Source organism: Harmonia axyridis, chromosome 1 (assembly GCF_914767665.1).
Source record: "Harmonia axyridis chromosome 1, icHarAxyr1.1, whole genome shotgun sequence".
NCBI classification, from domain to species: Eukaryota; Metazoa; Arthropoda; class Insecta; order Coleoptera; family Coccinellidae; genus Harmonia; species Harmonia axyridis.
The window spans coordinates 15,234,515-15,258,711 of NC_059501.1; the positions used below are offsets into that span (position 1 = coordinate 15,234,515).

Sequence of the window (24,197 nt, forward strand, 5' to 3'; positions counted from 1 at the left end):
TGTTTCGTCCGAGTGTGACGGCCTGCCGCTGCGCTCCTCGTCGTGAACGTTTAGTCGGCCAGCAGAAAATTCTCTACACCATTTTCGAACGTTTTTTACGTCCATACATTTCTCACCATACACTTCTTCCAATTGACGATGAATTTCTTTAGGTGGAGTTTTTTTTTAGTGCAAAAACTTAATGACTGAACGTAACTCGCACCTGGCGGGAGCAACAACCGGCACTTCCATTGCAAATGGCTGCTACGTCAAGACTGAGCGTCCTAATGAGCTCCACCAGGTGTCGATTGGTGGAGGAAGGCCTAACGTATACAACAGTGTTGCCGGATTTCATCTAGCGCTACTTGCGGCGATACAATGGCCTTGGAGACCTTACTTTAAATACACGCCTCGTACTATGGTAATATAGAGTTTTGTCTCGACCATAGACTGAGAAATAGTTCATCTAAGGTATTGACACAGTTCAGTCGCCATCATATAAGGTGTAGTAGAAAGAAATGCATTGTTTTTGCATGAAAAACAAGGCCATAGTTATGGTAGTTAAGGCGCTTGGGACCCCGGGAGCAGGGGGGCCCCAAAAACCTAAGCTTTTACCTAAAGCCAGTTCATAGTTTATCCGTCCGACTCGATTAAACTTATTCGTTTCAGGCTATTTTTAGATTTGTTCTGCTGATAGGTCATAGAATTAGTCTGTCCAAAACGCATTGAAGGAAAGCCGGGTGAAAATATGCGAAGTAAAAAACTATGATTTATGATTGTGTTGATAATCGGGACAGCACAAAAGCTAAACGGCTAATAACAAATAATAATAATGGGATCGTCCAAACATACAATGCGTTCCCTTTGGTTCAGGTCATAAAACCTTTATGATATAACATTTCTTCAACCCCCTTAATTTTGCCGTCAATTGGAAATTCGCTTTAATGCCCGCCACTCACGAAGCGTTTCTTCCAGCGTTTGGTAGCTAGCGTCGAAGAGATTCCAGTCGGGCAGTCAAGTTCATACTCTGATTTACAGTCGTACGGCCGTGTCCCGAGCTGTCTGACTGGAATCTCTTCGACGCTAGCTACCAAACGCTGGCAGAAACGCTTCGTGAGTGGCGGGCATAAGGATTGCAGATATCTGGTTGTGGGAAGAAAATGTCCCTTCTTGTACGGGGCTACTTAAATAAATACAAACAAAAGTGCTTCCCATCTCGATTAAAATCACATTAAAAAAATGTGTGATACTAGAACCAATGCCGGTCATGCCCTAGCTGGAAGCTGAAAAAACATTAAAGAGGTGAGAGGTCCTTATCCAATTCATAAATAATATATAATTAGCTAACACCTGCACTTGGTAATGAATGATGAAAATACAAAAAGAAAAAGAAGTACGATTTCCAAGTGAGTAATATCATACGATATTAATTATCTATCTGGTTAATGTATCAACAAAAATGCCATCAACATAACCATTGTCAAACAGAAGACTTCCACGCTATTTCATAGGAATCATAATCGAAAGTAAACCAAGGAGAATGTATGTCATTAAGGGAGAGTAGCGATATACCGGTTTCGCCCTTATTTTATAGGGATCATCAGTACCGCATATCCAATTCATTTCAAGTGGTAATGAAAAACTTACCGCGAAAAAATTATCGGAACCATTTGACGATTATGAAGTTACTTTGGAATAAGTTATTGCAAGGTATGAATTCCAAGAAGCACATTTCAATTTATTAATGGGTACAAATACAAACACTACAAACCTTCAGAACTCTCTTCTGGAATTCATCAAAGAAATTCGAAACAACTGAGGCAGATACACGGAAGACAGAGATTACAGAGATACAAAGAAAAAGGAAACTGCATTTTTACGAAAATATGAAATATGATACCCATAAACCGGTAAACATGAGTTTATTTTTAATGTACATAATCAGTGTATTGAATATGGGTTACATCGTCTACCTGATTCAATCATCAAAAACTAAGTCAAATAAAACATTAGGTATGTGCCCACATCACAAAAAAACAAAGAAAAATATCTTGATTTATATACCTAACTTACAATAAGTACTTACATGAAACGATATATCTTTAGTGCAAACTCAAATGATCTCATTAACTATAAGATTCGAGTCAGTTCACAAACAGAAAAAATTGATTCTCACATGAAGCAATGTGTTTAAACTACACCTTTTCCATTGGAAAATTTGGCAACGAACGTTTTCAGGTCTTCCGGGTTCCTTTTACCTTCAAAATCACGCTCGAACTTGCCACTCCTGAACAATTTGAGTGAAGGGAATCGAGAAATTCCATACTCTTCAGCTATCTCTCCACCGCTGCTGCAATCATACAGAGCAAAACGTATGGGTGATTTACCTGCCAACTCTTTGGCTACATCGAAGTAAATAGGCTTGAACTTAACACAACTACCACACCCTAAAAACAAAAACATGTCTCTAGATTCACTAGCTTTTCAACAGCACTTAGTCATAAGTAAGATTATCGAACTAGCAGAGATCTAGTTTAAAAGTAAACTGCTTTTTACCAACCAGATAAATGAAAATTCAGCCCAACATTCCTAAGAATGAATTTTATCTAAGTATATATAAAACCGCTTGCACATATACGTCAAACTTTAAACGTAAAATCACAGCCCAAACGGGACCATCTAGAGCAAAAATGACAAGAATAAGACCCCCCTCAAAATCGTCTGGAGATCCCGGGAAAAATCCCAAACCTTCGATTCTCCCCGCGGTTTTCGAGTATACGGGGTGTTTCGGATCATTTTGACATTTCAAGTCCCATATTTCTGTGGTATCTGTGGACAATTTGGCTGTCAGTGTCATGTTAATAATAAATATTCCATTTCGATATATGAAAGTTCTTGAAAAAGTTTGCAGTTTCCAAAATTGTTATTCAATATTTAAATAAATGCCGACAGATAAAATGCAAAGTTTTCGGCGAATCGAAAATTCGATAGATATTTGTCAAAATTTGGAAATGAACATTGATATCATCGAATGCATTTTCCTCAATTCAGGTTTGTTTTAAGTGTTTGTATCATTCAATTGGATATGAATGTTACTTTATTTCAGGAATTTTTCGTTTATTTTCCACAAACTATAAAACTACATTCTCTTTCGTGAGAATTTGAATCTATTGCGACAGAAGATGGAACTACAAAAGAGAACAGAAGCTTCATCTGATCATGTATTAAACAGATAGAAAAACTCCTTATAGATAATTCACAATTGGCTTTATTACTGGAAAAAGAGCCAAGTTAGTCAGATGACATTCAAAAATTTCCATGTGTTTTTGGAATATCTAAAATATACACTTTTACGACTGAAGAGTGCAAAAATATAAGTGACCTATCAGTTTTTGAAGAATTTGAGTGCAGTGCTGTTGAATTTATAATGAAGAAATCAAATCGTTGTGAAATCTTTCATACGAATAATTTCAACCATATATACCCTGTTATATCTAAGTATATATAAAACCGCTTGCACATATACGTCAAACTTTAAACGTAAAATCACAGCCCAAACGGGACCATCTAGAGCAAAAATGACAAGAATAAGACCCCCCTCAAAATCGTCTGGAGATACCGGGAAAAATCCCAAACCTTCGATTCTCCCCGCGGTTTTCGAGTATACGGGGTGTTTCGGATCATTTTGACATTTCAAGTCCCATATTTCTGTGGTATCTGTGGACAATTTGGCTGTCAGTGTCATGTTAATAATAAATATTCCATTTCGATATATGAAAGTTCTTGAAAAAGTTTGCAGTTTCCAAAATTGTTATTCAATATTTAAATAAATGCCGACACATAAAATGCAAAGTCTTCGGCGAATCGAAAATTCGATAGATATTTGTCAAAATTTGGAAATGAACATTGATATCATCTAATGCATTTTCCTCAATTCAGGTTTGTTTTAAGTGTTTGTATCATTCAATTGGATATGAATGTTACTTTATTTCAGGAATTTTTCGTTTATTTTCCACAAACTATAAAACTACATTCTCTTTCGTGAGAATTTGAATCTATTGCGACAGAAGATGGAACTACAAAAGAGAACAGAAGCTTCATCTGATCATGTATTAAACAGATAGAAAAACTCCTTATAGATAATTCACAATTGGCTTTATTACTGGAAAAAGAGCCAAGTTAGTCAGATGACATTCAAAAATTTCCATGTGTTTTTGGAATATCTAAAAATACACTTTTACGACAGAAGAGTGCAAAAATATAAATGATCAATCCGTTTTTGAAGAATTTGAGTGCAGTGCTGTTGAATTTATAATGAATAAGTCAAATCGTTGTGAAATCTTCCATACGAATAATTTCAACTATATATTATCTATTATATTATTTGCCGCTCAACTGAAACATGTATTAATAAACCTTGGAAATTAGAGACTTAAACTTTTTACCTGATTTCTCAAAAAGGTTCCACCAAGATATTAAAATTTCTTATGAGGTAACATAAGCCATGGGTATTTGAAAGGCAAGTGTATTCATTCTGTCTCTTTTTAGTTTGTTTATTAAAGCTATACTAGGATATACATATAAAAAATCAGTTGAAATACTAGTTAAATTTAAAGGATCATTCAGTATATGAAGAATTTCAACATGGCAGTTACTTTTGAAATTGGTATCAATTTTCCAGCAATTCAATGTAGGTATAAAATACTTTGAAAAGTAACTATTCATCAAAACTTTCCATTTCATGAATGAATGATTAAACTTCTATAAACATGTAGATACCTATTTCACTAAAGTTTTCAATCGTTATAGGAATAGTTGCTCTATGGCCAGTTCGAAAATGCTATCCAACTGATTTATTCATTGCTTTTCATTTTGGTAAAAATTAAATTATTAATTGATTCAGATCCAAAGTTAACATTTGAAAAAATCAAGTCAGTTGTTATCGAACCCACTGACATGGGTCAATAGTATTGGCTGATACAATTTTAGTACCGATGCAGTCATTTCAAATACTCAACACATCTTCTGACTGAAGTAAAACTTGAACAATGATCTTTTTTTACTTGCATCTTGAAATGAATTTTGCACTTTTTCAGTGTTCAATAATGAGATAATTATTAAATTGACTCAAGAGATTAACAATATGCTTTATCAGGATTAGTTAATACTGCTAAAGACGTTAATAAACCTATTAATTTCTTATATGGTTCATCATTACAACTCCCTTTTGTTGAATCAAATTTCAATTAAGTTTTCAAAGGAGTGATATTCAGCCCTAAACATTTTTTAGCTTTCCCTGAATTCTTTATGATAAAATTATCATTTGAATTTTCTATCAGATATTATATTCATTCAGAATTAACATTAGTTAAAACGAAAAAGTCATCCACGTACAATGCAATAACAGTTAGTATGTTATTTTTTGATTTTATGTAGATACAATGCTCAATTGTTGATCTTTTTTAACTAATATCTATCAAAATTTTATTTACTATATATATTGCCCTGTTCAATTTACTTCTGAGTAAAACCCAGAACTACAAGCTTGCTCTATAACGTAGCGAACCATCATTCAGCTGTCCTCCACTAAATCAGAATTATCTAGTGAAATTTCTATATCATCCCTTATCTATGATAACTACATCTCGACTGGTATTAATGAAATTGTTACCTGTATCCCTTTGATCATTCACCAGAACCCATAAAAATCATTTTTGTCCCTATACCTTCAAGAAATATGCAACAGAAGAGTATGCAAAATTCATCGATACAATTTTCAGATTCTAAAAACGCCTTAGTTCTTCAGGAATGTCCAATTGGTCTTTCAATATTATAAATTATTGAAAATAACCTACTATTAACCAAATTTTTAGATTTCAAAAGGTGTCCTTCCTTGCATTCTAAATATATATACCCTATATAATTGTTGATTATATATTGTATTTCTTAATAAATTATGGAATAGAAGAATAATTTGTTGCTCAACTGAAAAAAGTATTGATGAACCTTGGAAATGAGGGACTTCTTATAACCTGATTTCTCAAAGATGTTACACCTAAATCTAAATCTGTTGCTCGTAAGGCAACATAAGCCATGGGTTTTTGAAAGGTAGATCTATTCATTCTGCCTCTTTTCAGTTCATTATAGCTATACTGAATATTCCTAAAACAACATTTCACTGTAGGTCTTTGCATAGATCTTATCGAATGATTATGTAAATTCAATATTTGTCAAAACTGAAAATAAACATTGAATGCAGTTTCTTTATTTCAGGTAGTATTTCTATTGACTGATGATAACTCTCACATTTTGATTAAGCATTTTTCCCAAATTTTTTAAAGAAGAAAGAAATTGCCATTTCCAGAGAAATGAGAATTTCAGATTTCAAAATGTCTCATTTCTCCAAAAATGACTAATTACTACTTCAAATTTATATAATAGTTGATCAAATATTGTGTATTTCTTTACAAATTAGTTAATGATTTGAAGCTTTAATCTCAATTTTCAGACTTGAATTGGTCCAACATCTTTAGATATTTCTAATTGACATTCGACAAATAAATATCCTGTATAATTATCCATCCAAATCCTGTATAATAATCCATCTTCTGAAAAGAAAAACAGGTGAATGTTTACTATATAGAATTAATTTTAATAATGATTCAAAAGTGATGAAATTTTGCTTACTTACTAATTTTGGGTATAAGATCACGAATCCGGTGACATAAATTCCTCAATCCTGCTGGTTTTTTTTTTTAATTTGTAAAATTGGCTTGATGAAGGTGAGGTTATCCACATTAATAGCTAGTTTTCTTGTATTTTATCAACTGATTCTCGTTAGAAATGATTAATTAATCACATTTCAAGCTTTTCCCTAAAAAAAAATGGCTTTTTTTCGTCAAAAACTACTATTTTATTCATTGTTTATATCCGGTGGCGGCCATTATGTTCAATACGTAACCGTCTGTCAAATGCGAAATAATCTGCAACGTTGCCAGTATGCCCAGATCTTCTTGATGGGATCGGTCTTTACTTGGTAGAAATTCATATTAATAAATTGTTTGAGATTATGACATATTATAAAACTGTATGGAAACTCATAACATGACAAGTCTACAGGGTGGCCACTTTTTTAATGGGATTGTATTGGTAACTTTTAAACCATAAGAGTTAGAAAGTCGGTCAAATGGAGAAAAAGTTGCATGCATAGAAGCATTATTATTGAGATATAAGAAAAGTAAATTATGTCATTTTGATTTTTCTTTTTTTCCCACTTTATTTCAAATATCATCAAAAAATGTTACAGGAATTTTTTATTCGACAGTAAATTATCCTCAATTTGACGTAATCAGATTTCGTTTCCGACGTTTCGTACTCTCTGGGACACCCTCAACCTCAATTTTTTCAATACGGACCTGCATATTTTATGACATTTTTCGAAATAACTTTTAACGCTGAATTCAACGATATATCATACAATATCATTCAAAGTAGATTTTCAGGTGATTTTGACCCTTATCAAATTTTCTTTGGGTCGGATCTGTATTACCTTTATTCAGTTTAATTGACAATATGCAATATGCAATAAATTTCGATAAGAAAGTCAACTTACCCATCTTGAACTAAATGGAACATATTAGAATCAAAGCAAGAAACCAGTATACTGGTTTCTTGGTTCTTTTTTTACAATAATCATTTAAATATTTCAATTCATAATAATTAAACGAAAGTATCATTTAACGAAAGAAAAATCAGATGATTATTCGAAAGTAAATGAAAATTAATGAAGTAAGTGTTTGAAATGTCCACCATTTTGTAAAATACACTTTACGGTTCTGGAACCCATACTTCTTATACATTTGCTTGTTTGGTCTCCTTGAATACCTTTCGAAACATTCTCAATTTTCTCGCGAGGTATCACTATTGTTGTATTTGTCATTTGTTCCGTTGAAACAAATTACAGAATCGAACTTTATTTTGAGATCATTACGATATAATTTGTGCAAGGCTTGGTATTCAAATTTAAAATCATTGTATTCGCGTTTGTTGACTATTTTATTAACAGCAGTTTTTGAAAAATTCCATTCACTGGCCACAGTTCTCGATTTTTTTCTGGGTTCGATTGAATTTGGGTCAGAACATTGATATCGTTAATAAACTTATTTTTTCTTACATACACACCATTAAATTTGGATGAGGGTCAAAATCATCTGAAAATCAACTTTGAATGACATTGTGTGATATATCGTTGAATTCAGCGTTAAAAGTTATTTCGAAAAATGTCATAAAATATGCAGGTCCGTATTGAAAAAAATGAGGTTGAGGGTGTCCCAGAGAGTTCGAAACGCTGGATACGAAATCTGAATTAATCAAATTGAGGATAATTTACTGTCGAATAAAAAATTCATGTAACATTTTTTGATAATATTTTAAATAAAGTGGGAAAAAAAGAAAAATCAAAATGACATAATTTACTTTTTTTATGATATCTCAATAACCGGCCCTGATAATCTCGATTTGTTTGAACTGCTTTATAATGCTTCTATGCATGCAATTTTTTCTCCATTTGACCGACCTTCTAACTCTTATGGCTTAAAAGCTACCAATACAATCCCATTAAAAAAGTGGCTACCCTGTAGACTTGTCTTGTTTGGTTTCCAAAATAGTTATTTAATAATCTTTCTTTCAACTCTTTCTTAGTACCTATCCTCTCAATTAATTTTTACTTTAATCTTTAATAACAGTAATTAATGATTTTTCAATACTTTCAATCGGTTTGTCAATCAGAAATGCTTGACTGTGTAGAAATAGAGTATAAAGTTCTAATAAAGAGTCAAAAAAAATCGGTTACAGCTTTTAAGGCCTTTTTTTCAGCTAAGAAATTCTTTTTCAATGGCACCCATAGCTTCAGCAAGCGTTCAATAGCTAGAACTAGTGAAAGCCATCGAATTCTAGAATAAGAAAGAACATTGCTGTAAGTTGTTTCTGCATACTCACGAAAACCTTTCATCGTTCGACCCTTACAAAAAATATCGAAAAATATTTGAAAATTTTAAGACCAATAGAATGCACAGAAATCAAAACCATATCGGCGGAAGTGGAAGCAGTATTGTGAAGTCTATGCGCTGGACAACCGATAGTTTCATTGTCGAATTAAAAAAAACTCGCCTTTATTTTACTTCGAAGTGAGTACCGCACTGACAGCGAAAATATTTTATATGGAAATATTAAGGTACTCTAAGGATTCAATATAAAATAAAGTGATTGCATAAGACGATTTTTTTGGACAATTTTAATAATTTTATTTTCAATCCTTCGGTTTCTGAAAAATAATGTTTGAGCAACGGAAACAGCATTTCATATTTATGATTACTGGAATCCGTTGAGATTCCATGAAAACAAATTTTGTCTCACCTACACTATATAAGGAAATATGAATCTCATAACGGTCAAATTACTGACCGGGACAATTGAATAACTAACCGGGACACGGGGACTCAATGGTCCAAACCGGGACATGTCCCGGCGTACCGGGACGTATGGCAGCTTTATCGTAAGCTGACATGGTTAATCGTGAATAACTTTATGATGCAGATACAAATCGACTAACATGTCGATGGCGTTATGTTCACAAATACCTAAACTTATTGTGTGACATCTACGTTATATTTATTTTTACTACCACTTACCGTTACAGCCATCTATTGCAAAACGGCGCGCCGTTGCCGCGGCGGAAGCAAAGTTGTACGCCTTATATAAATATTCATATTATGAATATCTAAATATAAATATTTTTGAGAGGTTAGGCTTGATATCGGTGTAATATGGGATTTGGTCCCATAGAAAAACTCGAAGCCCAAAATGGCGAACCCCCTCAAAATTTAAGGCTAGGACCGCCCTTGATTTGTCGTCATGAAAAGTTATTTGCATCAAATATTTTCATGTGAGCAAGGGCGAAACGGTATATTCTAGGAAAAAAATCATATAGAATTCCAACCTAGAATCAGCATAGTATACCGAGTGAATCGTCTGAAATCAGCTAACGATACAAGGTTTCGGACAAAAAGCTTTTATTTTCTAGCCGGATACCCAGTGAAGGATCTACCGGCATAGTGACGGGGTCCAAGGGGCGGAGCCCCTTCGGCGAGCAGAGCGAGTTATCATAATATTATTTGTCGTTCAACTGAAACCTTGGAAATTAAGAGACTCTCAAACTTATAACCTGATTTCTCAAAAAGGTTCTACCTAGATATTAAATTTGCTTATGAGGTAACATAAGCCATGGGTATTCGAAAGGCAAGTCTATTCATTCTGTCTCTTTTCAGGTTGTTCATTTATAGCTATACTATATACATATATAAAATCAGTTCAAATTTTTCACTTTAATTACTAGTCAAAATGTTACAACAGAAATAAAATTTGAAGGATCATTCAGTATATGAAGAATTTTGACATGGCAGTTACTTTCGAAATTGGTATAAATTTTCCAGCAATTCAATGTAGGTATAAAATACTTTATACTTGCATCTTGAAATGAATTTTGCACTTTTTCAGTGTTCAATAATGAGATAATTATTAAATTGACTCAAGAGATTAACAGAGTATGCTTTATCAGGATTAGTTAATACTGCTAAAGACGTTAATAAACCTATTAATTTCTTATATGGTTCATCATTACAACTCTCTTTTGTTGAATCAAATTTCAATTAAGTTTTCAAAGGAGTTTTCATATGTTTACAATTAGACATGCTGAATTATTGCAATACATACTTGAAGAATATAAACAATTACTATACTACCTTTTTCATAATTTCTAGTGATATTCATCCCTAAACATTTTTAGCTTTCCCTGAATTCTTTATGATGAAATTATCACTTAAATTTTCTATCAGATATATTCATTCAGAATTAACATTTGTTAAAACAAAAAAGTCATCCACGTACAATGCAACAACAGTTAGCAAGTTATTTTTTGATTTTATGTAAATACAATGCTCAATTGTTGATCTTTTTTAACTTATATCTGTCAAAATTTCATTTACTATATATATTTCCCTGTTCAATTTACTTCTGAGTAAAACCCAGAGCTACAAGCTTGCTCTATAACGTAACGAACCATCACGATTAAGCTTTAATTCAGCTGTCCTCCACTGAATCAGAATTATCTAGTGAAATTTCTATATCATCTCTTATCTATGATCACTACATCTCGACTGGTATTAATGAAATTGTTACCTGTATCCCTTTGATCATTCACCAGAACCCACAAAAATCATTTTTGTCCATATACCTTCAAGAAGAGTATGCAAAATTCATCGATACAATTTTCAGATTCTAAAAACGCCTTAGTTCTTCAGGAATGTCCAATTGGTCTTTCAATATTATAAATTATGGAAAATAACCTACTATTAACCAAATTTTTAGATTTCAAAAGGTGTCCTTCCTTGTATTTCTTAATAAATTATGAAATGGAAGAATAATTTGTTGCTCAACTGAAAAAAGTATTGATGAACCTCGGAAATGAGGGACTTCTCATAACCTGATTTCTCAAAGATGTTACTGATATTATTATGATTGCTTGTAAGGCAACATTAGCCATGGGTTTTTGAAAGGTAGATCTATTCATTCTGCCCCTTTTTAGTTTATTATAGCTATACTGAATATCCCTAAAACAAAATTTCACTGTAGGTCTTTTCATAGATCTTATCGAATGATTATGTAAATTCAATATTTGTCAAAACTGAAAATAAACATTGAATGCAGTTTCTTTTTCAGGTATTATTTCTATTGACTGATAATAACTCTCACATTTTGATTATGCATTTTTCCCAAATTTTTCAAAGAAGAAAGGAATTGCCATTTCTAGAGAAATGAGAATTTCAGATTTCAAAATGTCTAATTACTACTTCGAATATATATACACCCTATATAATTGTTGATCAAATATTGTGTATTTCTTTACAAATTAGTTAATAATTTGAAGCTTTAATCTCAATTTTCAGACTTGAATTGGTCCAACATCTCTAGATACTTCAAATTGATATTCGACAAATAAATATCCTGTATAATTATTCATCCAAACGAAAATAATCCATCTTCTGAAAAGAAAAACAATGTTTACTATATAGAATTAATTTTAATAATGATTCAAAAGTGATGAAATTTCGCAGACTTACATATTTTGGGTCTTAGATCACGAATCCGCTGTCATAAATTCATTAATTCAGCTAGTTTTTTTTTTTTAATTGTGAAATTGGCCTAATGAAGGTGAGGTTATCCACATTAATAGCTAGTTTTCTTGTATTTTATTAATTGATTCTCGTTAGAAATGATTAATTAATCACATTTCAAGCTTTCCCTGGAATAAAAATGCCTTTTTTTCGTCAAAATCGATGATTTTATCGATTGTTTATATATGGCGGCGGCCATCATGTTTAATACGTAACGTCTGTCAGATGCATAGACCTAATATTAGGTCTAATAATCTAATAATCTGCAACGTTGCCTGTATGCCAGATCTTCTTGATGGGATCGGTTTTTTACTTGGTGGAAATTCATATTAATAGATAAACTGTATGGAAACTCATAATTTTCGCACAGCTATTCGAGCAGAAAATTCGGCAAGTTTATTTTCGAAATGAATAAATGGTAGTTCATATGGTGTTATTCTGGTTTTTTCGATATTGGCATCGGATTCAGTTTAGTACTCCTGAACATATACAGGGACATTGATGTTGACGAGGACGCTGTGATTACAAGGTTTTCAAAGGGTTCACAGACCAAATTTGATGTTGTGTTATACTTGCCAATTGTCTTCTTTTTTTTCATATGAAACAATAGATTTACAATTTTTTTTTAATTTCTACCTGAATAGATAAGACCGTGATAAGTAAATAAATATATTACAATATAACAAATACATAAGCGTACAAATTTTTTTACCGAAATTTGAGGCTTTATTGTAAATATACATTTGGTTATACATTTATGATTCGAAATATTGCCCATCGCTGGTCACTTTACTTTCTCACTTCTTTCGAGCAGCGTACGAATTGAAAAAACTGGTCATCTTTTGAAGCGAACCACGAATCGATCCAAGTTTTTAATTCTTCATAAGATAGGAAGTGCTGGTCAGCCAGGCTGTGTGCTATTGATCGAAACAAGTGATAGTCCGAGGAAGCAACGTCTGGAGAATACGTCGGGTGGGGTAGGAATTCCCATTTCAACTTTTTCAAGTATATCTTGACTTTCGCAACATGGAGTCGATCATTGTCATGCAGTAAAATCCATTCATCTACTCTCTCGTCGTATTGCGGCGGTTTGTCTCTCAATGCTCGACACAAACGCATTGATTGCGTTCGATAACGATCGCCTGTGATCGTTTCAGTTGGTTTTAACAACTCATAATACACTACGCCGAGCTGGTCCCACCAAATACTGAGCATGACCTTAGAACCGAGAATATTTGGTTTAGCCGTCGACGTGGAAGCATGGCCGGGATATCCACATGATTTTATGTGCTTGGGATTATCGTAATGATCTGTTTTCAGACAGACTAGCAATAATACTCTATGACCATAAAAATTTAAATATCTAATTACTTTACATGTGACAGGTATTTTCATTATCAAAGCTTCACTAATTTGATTTCACGAATTGAATTTCCGATATTCAAATGACAAAATTCTGGATATACTTTTCTCTAATTATGTGGCAAATCAGTTCTTTCCGGCACATTTTGTGGAACAAAATAGACTGGAACGGATTTATCTATTATTTGTCAAATTTGTGATACAGAAAACTGTTCTACCAACCAACATTTTTCAATGCAAAAATCACTAATTGATATTTATGGAAATTTCCGTCAATTTCAATAAAAAGGCAGTGAATTCGGGAACATAATGTTTAAAACTCGTACAGAAGGCTCATTCTACCACTCGGTCATTCTGAACTCTTGGAAGAATATCAATAAGTTCTGCACTTGTATTATAAATATCTAATTCCATATTCACGATGAATGCAATAGAATTATTGGTAGAACTCATCAAATTTTAAATCAGAAATTTCCTCATCTACTTGAAAGGATGTTGCATACTTCATGAATATCCATTATACTGGATGGAGTACCTACCTAGAAGAAAAAAACCTCTACCTACCAAATGAAATAAAATCATGCAGGACTCCTGTGTGCCAATTCTATTCATATGAAAAAGCGGTAGAATACATTTTATGAATTCAGGAAAAAATCAGCGTGGTGATGAAAAGGGAGTAACAGAAAGTTTGAAACATCCTTCCGAATTATCTTCTCGTCAATTGGTGGTAAATGTGGATATTTCTGATTGAATGCTCGACAAGTTCTCGAAACAATTCTGTTGCATTCACCGTGGATATGGAATAGATCCAGAATTTCATTATTTGAATAACGGGGATTCATATCATCAAATTATAATCTACTAGATTCAATAATGAGTACACCTGTCACTTTGAAATAATTGAATATTTGAAACGCACTCTAGAAACAGATTGAATGAAATTGACCCTACGTATAACATAAATTCATAAAATCTGGAATAACTCTTGAATTATTGAATTTGAGAGCATAATCATGTTTGAACACTACCCTTATTTTTACCATAGAATTCAACGAAATCACAAAAAAATAGGGTTCTGATTTGAAAATCGAAAGTTATGATCAAATTTTGTTCACAATTTTTGGCACAATATTTGAAACACCCTGTGATGATATTTTTCAAATTCAAGATATGCACGATATTCCAACATCATTCTAGTTTGTGAAAGTGAGTTGAGTATACGCATAGGATATTCACAGTGAAAATAATTCACGTGATAGTGACTATGGAAATTCTCTCTTTTTTACGGTTTTTTCTTAATATTTTGAAAACTATGAGAACTAACGCAATAATTTTAGCAGAGAGTAATTGAGAATGGAAATCTTTATAATATCTGAGACACAAAATGAAAAAAAATGTTTTTTTCGAAGAATTTTTTTTTTAATTCTTGTATAACCGGAAGTGCCAGAACTTCTAAGATATTTCAGCTGAATAGGTCATCATGAACAATGTCATATTCTGAATTTTCAGATTTCAAATCGGCCCCGTTCTCCAGAAACGTCTAATAGGCCTTCGAACTTGAAACACCCTGTATAAATATTCATATAAATATCTAAATATAAATATTTTTGAGAGGTTAAGCTCGATATCGGTGTAATCTGGGATTTGGTCCCATAGAAAAACTCGAAACCCTTAACGGCAAACCCCCTCAAAATTTAAGGCTAGGACCGCCCTTGGTTTGTCGTCATGGAAAGTTATTTGCATCAAATATTTTCATGTGAGCAAGGGCGAACCGGTATGTTCTAGGAAAGAAGTCTTATAGAATTCTACCCTAGAATCAGCATAGGATACCGAGTGAATCGTCTAAAATCAGCTAACGATACATGGTTTCCGAAAAAAATCTTTTATTTTCTAGAGGGATACCCAGTGAAGGATCTACCGGCATAGTGACGGGGTCCAAGGGGCGGAGCCCCTTCGGCGAGCAGAGCGAGTTCATGCTTCTATTTTGAAAAGCATGGAAACCACAGTTTTCAAATATGTCAGGCTCTGTCCCCTTTTCTATCAGCTTGACAATTTTTTGATCATATAAAAGATGGTTTTCTAAATGTATCCCCGCCTGATCAGCCTTCTGTCATCAATTGGGAAAGTCGCCAAAAGTATCATCCACTCCCGCTTGGCCAAGATCATCAGGCTCAAGAACATCGTCCCAGACGAATAGTTTGGATTCAGTCCCAAATATTCCACCACAGACCAGCTCTCGAGTCTTGGAATATTCATCGACTGGTTTCTAATGGAAGCAGGTAACTGGTGCAATGTTTTTTTATATTTTTAAGGCTTTCAACACGTCTCATATTCAAACTTCATGAAGCGGAAGTGCCCCTTCCGATATTTCACCTCATTCGTTTTTCTTTCAAAAATCTCCGAACTTACTGTGAAGGTCACAAGCGGGGTGCCTCAGGGCTCCGTTCTTGGTCCTAACCTCTTTCTGATGTATACAGCGGATCTGCCCTGTCGGATTGATTCTAGTTGACCCCTATTCGCCGACTATGCCAAGCTATACAGTGCGGTTTGAATTCAATAGCCTGCCCAACAACAGCAGGAAAACATGAATTTTTCTAGAAATTTTGCATTCTTCATGTTGAAAACACTTGATGATTTTTCATACGACGCAGTAGCTAACGTTCACAGATCACAAATACATAACGGTACCTTTATCTATAAAATTTCAATTCAAATATTAAACTAACAAAAAGCTATTTACCTACACGAAGCAAAGAAGAACACCAGTGTAGGCTCTTGGGAACCTATACTCGTCTTGAAATTGTCATTGTCTAGAGTTAATACAGGAGAATCTGTTTGAATTGGAGCACTTGGCTTACTAGGAATACTTTCGGGTTGAGATGGTGTTATACCTGAAGTATCTGGTTTACTCATGAACTTCAGCCTCTTAAATATAATGAAAGTAGGAAACAAAACTGGGTACATACAAATTAATATTTCTTACTGTTCGAACACCTCCTCAGCTATTCATCTTCCTTAGCTATTATTCAGGTAAATACCTGACATACTTTATAGTTGAATCACCAAATACGTCAATCATAGAACTAAGATGTTTTTAGACATCTTACATAGAACACAGTGGTTGACGTGTTGTAAAAGCTATAGCGACCAAAACATGTCCAGAATTATCTTTGGAGTGGTCAACGGTGTAATAGCCTTCACTTTGGGGTAGTTCAGTGGAAGAAGTAAACAATTCTTCCCTTCATAAGAGAGAGAAGAGTGGGTACGGTATTTCAATAATGGAGGGGAATTGATTTTTTTCCTTTTCTAGGTGAATAGGATTAATTTTATTGAATCAAAATCATTAAAGTAACGTGCCAAGCGGAATAAATTTACTTTTCTAATATATGCCCCTAAACCATATTGCCTTTAAAAAAAAAAACCTTTAATTCATATGAGCCCCCTTTGTCCTATGTACGGCCATGGCAAAAGATTCACATGAGTGACTTCGAAAAAGTTTAAACTAACTCTGGCACCATGAGGTCGGGCATTATCTTGCTGAAATATTGGATTCTCGAGCCGGTTAAGGTAAGGGAGAACATAATAGCTCCACTATTTCTTGAAGCTAACGCAGCACTGTCATGTTACCTCGAATAAACACTATAGGAGACCTACTTGCATGTGCAATAGCACCCCATACTATGACGCCTATTGTCCGGTGTACATGACGCTCAACTGAGGTTCACGTCTTCTCCCCTGTTGGTTTGGAGTAGCAGAGCGTGGTTTGGAATATAAAAGAAACGAACGCTTCGAGTTTACAGAACAGACTAACTTTATTCTAGAAAAGAAATGATGCCACAAGAATTATACCTATGCAACTAACAATACACAGAATGTTTTTCTCTACTACTAGATGGAGCCAGTTATTTTTGGGCATAAACTAACATCCCCGACGTCGTCTAACCCTCCTTCGGCCATCATGTGCACCCAAGGAGAATCGAAATGTATCAGAAAAGACGATCTGATGCCATTCCAGATTCCAATGTTGACATTCTCTGCACCACTGTAATTGTTGCCGGCGATGCTCAACCGTCAGAGGTAACGCAAAAAGGGTCGATAATGCTGCAGTCCAAAAGACTTTATTCGGTGGTAAGCCGTTCGGACAATTACAGGATAGCCTTGTTCTCTTAACCACTCATCAGCCAAAGATCGAGTTGTCGCAAATCGGTCTCTAATACTCTAATAGCCATAAGTCTTAGACGTCGATCTTGAACTACATTTGTGCTCCTTCGACGTCCGGTGCCCAGACTTTTTCGGATTTTTTCGTGGGCCAAAGTAAATCGAAATTATAGTTCTGCTCATCTTGTAATTATTTTAGCCTTAGTATGTCAAATTTTAATTTTTCTAAAACAAAATCCTGGCTGGGTCATTGCCACTTTCTACTAAATTAAATACAGTTGTAAACAAAGCAGGTAAGTTTTCACTAACCTAAATGGTACCATCTCAGTAAACACAATGAATAGAGCTTTGCTGGGGGAGGAGTTCAATATTGAGCAATTAAATTATTATCAAATTATCGATGTATAAGATATATTAATCTTAGGGGTCTCAAAAATATTTCTGAAATATTTTTGATTTCTTCATAGAATAGTGAAAAGCGGTGAAGAACACACAATGATTTTACAATAATAATATATAACGACCCTGTATACATATATGTGTCGCCATCTAGACTGGATAAAGTTAAGTATAAAATAATCTAATTGAATTCAAATTTCACTTGTAGTTTTTTCAAATATAACACAATACTTCTGACGCTTAACTACAGAACCATCAAAAGGATTTTTATCCTGAACCTGAACTGAAAACTCAAAGTCTCTAGCTTATTCTGTTTAAGTGTTATCATATCATCTACTACATATATAGTGACTGGACAAACAAAATAAATTTTCACCTCGAATTCTTGTATGTTTAGTGAGTCGAACTGGATACAAAAACCCTGAAACTATTGAGAGTAGGACTTTTAAGGTAAAAAGTATTGTGTTCGGTAATTACAACCATATATTTCCAATTTCATAATCATTAATTATTATTTTGTAGAAAAGATTATTTTTTAGTTTTATTAATTTAGAGAACCAAAGAAGTTTGGTCAGTGGAGTAACTTGAAGTTTCAGATAACATGACTGCCATATTTAACATGTTCTGAGCTTGAATAGAATTTTATACAACGCATATGTCTAGGAGTTATACTTAAAAATGTTATAATTCACTTTGATTGATGTTCCAGATATCTTGGCTGATTTCTTTATTTTATTCTTTTATTTGTCCTGAGCTTTGAACTGGAATCAGATCTGATCTGATACAGATTATAAAATCTCCATTCATGACTAACTTCACAATAATTTATATGGGTAGTAAGAGCAATAACATAAAAACTAACATGGCAGAACTTTTTTATTTAATTTACCATTCATTTAATGTTTCAATTCACAATATGGTAATGTATAAATATAATCAGATCAAAAACAAACATTTGATTAACTTCATTTGAGAGATCACAATAATTATCTATGTAGACAAAAATTCTTCAATAAAGTCAAAAAGTTAAATAAGTGAGTAGAAAAACCTTATCACATATCGGTAAGATTAGAGCAAAAAATACTATAAAAAGGTATATCTTAGAAAAAATTTCAATTAATCTCATTAACTATGAAACGTAAATTAATACAGAAACAAAATATTGGTCCTTCAATATTTCATGATCACATTATGGAATGTATTTCATTATAGTTCATCTTTAGGTTTGGTCCATTTTGTGACAAACGTTTTCAGGTCTTCCTGGTTTCTCCTACCGTCAAAATCACGCTCGTACTTACCGTTTCTGAATAGTTTGAGCGTTGGGAAATGAGAAATGTCATACTCATCAATGACATCTCCACCGTCAGTGCAATCGTACAGAGCAAAACGTATGGGTAATTTACCTGCCAATTCTCTAGCAACATCATGGTAAATAGGTTTGAACTGATTACAACTACCACACCCTAAAAACAAAATATATATTTATTATTATTTAGTTTAACCGTTGATTGATGTTATCAAATTTGAAAAATTCATTTTCTCTAATTCTGTGGTTATTCCGTTCATTCTTCCACATCTTGTAGAACAAAATCGTGCGAGAATATATCAGAAACGCACAGTTTTCATGGTTATATTTTATTATTCTATGTTGGTACTCCGAACTGTCCGCCACGGCTTTATCTGTCAATTCATCAATTTGCCTTAAAGAAATCAGTTCTGCCAACCAAGATTTTTCAATGCAAAAATCACTAAAATATATTTACGGAAATATTTCATTAATTTCAATGAAAATGCAATGAATTAGAGAAAATAATGTATAATACTCGTACAGAAGGTTCATTCAATATCAATGCCTTCTGCACTTGTATTATAAATAACTAAAGATCAAATGAAGAGATTTGTATATATTAATTATATTCCACAGATTAGCGACATAGTTTGTAATAGATTAAGAAAAAACAGAGTTGATATTGTGTGTACAAACAAGAAAAATTTGAGATCAATGTTTTCTGATGGTAGGGATAAGTTAAGTGATTCAGAAAAAAGTGGTGTATATAAGTTGTTCTGTGACGAATGTCCTGCTTTTTATGTTGGTCAAACCGGTCGTTCTCTCAAAGTTAGGGTTGAAGAACATAAAAAATCTATTTTACAAAATAAATCCACAACGGGGTTTTCAACTCATTGTATCTCTTGTAACCATTTTATAGATTTCAATAAAACCAAAATTTTACACGAAGGAGAGAAAAGTAAGCGATTAGATCTTTTAGAATGTTTAGAAATATCTTCAGCACATAAACAAAAATTGCCAATTGTGAACGATCAGCTGGAGTTCCGCTTATCTCCGGTGTTAACATCTGTTTTGTTTGATGTATAATTTGTACCGTTTATTATTCTGTTTAGTTTTGAGAATGGGGTAAAACCCGAAACATGCATGTCAACGTAATATAATATTTTATTAAATTTGTGAACGTATAGTCAAGTGTTTTTATTTATTTATTTATAAATAACTATTCTAACATCGTTTGAGAGAAGGTATACATTGGAGTGTTCTTAATGATTACCAAAATATTACCTAAATTCTGAGTAATGAAAATATTTTTATTTTGCTATGCTTTCACAGTGAGGTCATGATCGTGATTTGACAATGTTGATCACTGTTGTATTGAAGGATACGATGCAACAGCAATAAGCTTTACACTATTTGCAGCGGATATATAATGGCATATATCGAAAAGGAAAGAATCGAACAATCCAAGCATTCATGTAATATTGTTAGATGCTTCTTCATGATAAATATGACATTGTACTCAAAGAATGACGTAATTGTATGCTTTCATGGTATGTTACTTTGCAGCTCAATTGAGGAATTGAATTTTATTTTAACAGTTAGCAGACTCATACCAAATTTCATAGGAAAATTGCATGAATGTGAATTTGAAAAAGTATGCAAAAGCCCCTAAATTCACGTTATTGGGTTTCTCAAATTTTATTTTTTTGATGATCTTGTTGTATAAGTTTGATACATCTGTATTTTATATTGGTATTATGAAAGTTGAAAAGCTGGAATATAGTTTAATGCTTTTAAATCCTACAGTCCATAAAATGTCTTAATCAGGAGCTTTTGTATTTATCAATTCAAAAAACTCATCAATATGGGACAACATTTACTCACATGTAGCATAGAAAAACACCAAAGTATGCCCTTTGGAAGCTATACTCTTCTTGAAATTATCATTGTCAAGGGTCAATGCAGGAGAATCTGTCTGAATTGGAGCACTTGGTTTACTAGGAACACTCTTGGGTTGAGATGGCGGTAAACCAGCGCTATCTGGATTACTCATGAAGGTAATAAAATCTTCAGCCTATCAAGAATAATAGAAGTAAGAAAAAACCAGACACATAGAAATGAATAATTTTTACCGTTCGACCACCACTATAACTCTTCACAGCCTTATTTAAGTAACTGAAATACTTTATCGTTGGATAACCAGATACCTCGTTCACAGAACACAGTGGTTGACGTGTTGTACAATCAATAGCAACAAAAGCCTTCCTAGGATCATCTTTGAAATGATCGGCGGCTTTAGTAAATTCAGGTTTCACCCGTTTACAGTGACCACACCCTGTAAAATTTCAGTAATAAATAGTTGTGCTCCCATATGGGGGAATTCAGGGATTAACACAATATGTTTTACAAAAAAACAAACCCACATGGAGCATAGAACATAACTAGAGCATGTTTCTTCTTTTTCAAGAAAGGTTTGTAATCATTTTCATCCAAATGCACTACTTCTGACTTTTCCTCAGACCATGCGGCTTCTGGAGGTGGTGGGGGTGGTGGTTCTTGCGGGTCCTTCATGAAACTTACGATTTTATTGGCCTCTCGAAAATTGACATCGAAACGAAGATCACCTTTCGAGAAATATTTAACAGTTGGATATCCTTTCACAGCAAATCGAGAAGCTAATGATTGTTCTTTTGTAGCATCTACTGCCGCTAAAATACCAGAAACCTAAAATAATTCAAAATTTTTATTGGATCATCTCTCCACAAAGATGGAATGCTGTTTAACTCATTCATTGTAGACTTACACCATCTTGTTTCAGTGTAGCTGCTGCTTTTTCATATTCTGGTTTCATTGTTTTGCAGTGACCACACCATGGAGCGTGAAACATCACAAGTACTGAATTATGTGTTTTCAAAGTAGAATCAAAATCACCAGAGGACAAATGTACAACATCACTTTGAGTTTCATTCCATGACATCTCTTTTACCTTAGGAGGGGGTGCTTGGGGGTCCTTCATAAATGAAACAATAGCTGCTTTTTTATTTTCTCCTTCATAGACATGTTTCATTTGACCATTTCTGAAGAGTTGAGAGAAGTTGTTCATTATGTTTTTCACAGAATTTTGTTTTTTTTTTTTGAGTTTTTATTCTGACCCTCTGCAGCCCTATAATAAACTTCAAACTGATTTATTTTTTTAATCTCACAGAATACAACCTTTTTTTCTGAATTAAAAAACACACCCTTGTTTACCCAACACTACTGAGTCAGACAATTTCTTTCAGATAAAAGGTTTTGAACCATTTATAATGTTGATATTCAAAGTAACTTAAATGACCAGATATTCAATTAAAGAATGTTGTATTCGTAAGCTATATCATAATAATTACAAAATTAGTATAAAATACTGATTTTTTTTAATATTATTACACAGTTTACAAAGACAACAAGCTTAAATTCGCTTCAAATCTAAAATTTTCAGGATGAATTTTCACTCTAATAAAATACAAGAAACACTTGGTTAATGAAATCCTATGTAACTATTATAAATGAGAAAAAATTCATAACTCACAGATAATATAACATTGTAGGAAACCCTGTAATATTGTAATGTGTTCTTATTACATTGTTCTCAGGTCTATTAACATCTATAGCAGCTAAGACGGAATATCCTCTCAATTCAGTTGCAGCTGCTGCGTATTCTGGTTTTAAAGTTTTGCAATAACCACACCAGGGTGCATAAAACATAACCATGAGAGGTTTCTGTTCTTTCCTTATAAGACGTGCTAAATTCTGAAAAGAAATTTATTTTGAATAGTAACATATACAAAGAATTGCATATTAAATACCATTTCAAATAATTTTTTTCAGTCATTTATGACAGTTAATTATTATTAGTCTAGGGAATTAGTTTTTCATTTTTTTCCAATCTTATTTTAAATGCTAAAAAATTATCTTACTGCTGAATCAGAAACATGTAGAACATCATCAGCTGTACTATCTTCTTCCCATGGTATATCACCTGTTGGATCTCTCATGAAGTTCAGCATTGAGTTAACAGTTTCTTTTCTATCATAATCTTTATTGAAATCACCATCTTTATAATGTCGTAAAAGTGTTGGTGATGGATTCACTTTCAGTTTCTTACACATTTTTTTAGCTTCCCTGAAATAATTTCAGTTTGAGAAATGATAGAGAATGAATTTTTGAGAATAATACCCAGAACAATCGACCAAGACCATAGTACCCTCTCCTTTAATACTTTCAGCTACATCCTTGAATATCTTTATTATCTGAGATGATTCTTTGAAAGATCGAGAGAAACAAACCAATATATTTGTTTTAGTTCTTAGTAATTTCTTGAAATCTTTAAAATCTGTGATGTTGTCAATGGTACTTTTAGTTTTTGTTTTAGCATTATTGTAGGAGGGGCAAAAAGAAAATAGCTACAAATCATTCTTATTAGATAATGAAAAATCTGTTTAGAGACAAATTCACCAGGAAAATAAGTAAACTATGAGATAACTTCATGACGATATTTATAATTATTTCGAATACTAATGAATATTCTTTCAATTCATTTCTAACGAAAATTATAACAAGAATTCCATCCTTTCGTTTGGCTTTCGTGGCTATTCAAACTTTTGAGGTTAAACAAAAAACTCCGGAAATGTCATTCATAGAAAAAAAGGTGCGTTTTCATTTAAATCAGTCCGGATGGATTCCATCATAGACCTAATATCAATATGATATTACCCGAAAAGTTGAAATAAGATACAATTGAC

The 24,197-nt window shown here is 33.1% G+C and overlaps 2 protein-coding genes across 3 annotated transcripts; both read right to left on the minus strand.

Annotated features, from left to right (window-relative positions):
- Nucleotides 1-1,884: 1,884 nt before the first annotated feature.
- LOC123678035 (protein disulfide-isomerase-like) lies at nt 1,885-16,655 on the minus strand. Of its 2 annotated transcripts, none has more exons than XR_006747185.1 (3): nt 16,555-16,655; nt 16,312-16,496; nt 1,885-2,426 (listed from the first exon to the last, which is right to left on the minus strand). XR_006747185.1 is itself a non-coding variant. In XM_045614808.1 (3 exons), exons 2-3 carry the CDS (start codon nt 16,482-16,484, stop codon nt 2,170-2,172), a joined length of 426 nt encoding a protein of 141 aa, XP_045470764.1. In that variant the 5' UTR covers nt 16,485-16,496; nt 16,555-16,655; the 3' UTR covers nt 1,885-2,169. The 2 variants fall into 2 exon arrangements, 1 of the variants encoding a protein (XP_045470764.1); XM_045614808.1 differs by having other exon boundaries at nt 16,316-16,496.
- A 2,331-nt stretch (nt 16,656-18,986) lies between these two features.
- LOC123677994 (protein disulfide-isomerase A5) lies at nt 18,987-24,072 on the minus strand. Its single transcript, XM_045614755.1, has 9 exons — nt 23,911-24,072; nt 23,632-23,858; nt 23,373-23,577; nt 22,985-23,205; nt 22,220-22,493; nt 21,840-22,140; nt 21,549-21,751; nt 21,301-21,490; nt 18,987-19,591 (listed from the first exon to the last, which is right to left on the minus strand). Exons 1-9 carry the CDS (start codon nt 23,941-23,943, stop codon nt 19,335-19,337), a joined length of 1,911 nt encoding a protein of 636 aa, XP_045470711.1. The 5' UTR covers nt 23,944-24,072; the 3' UTR covers nt 18,987-19,334.
- Nucleotides 24,073-24,197: the final 125 nt, after the last annotated feature.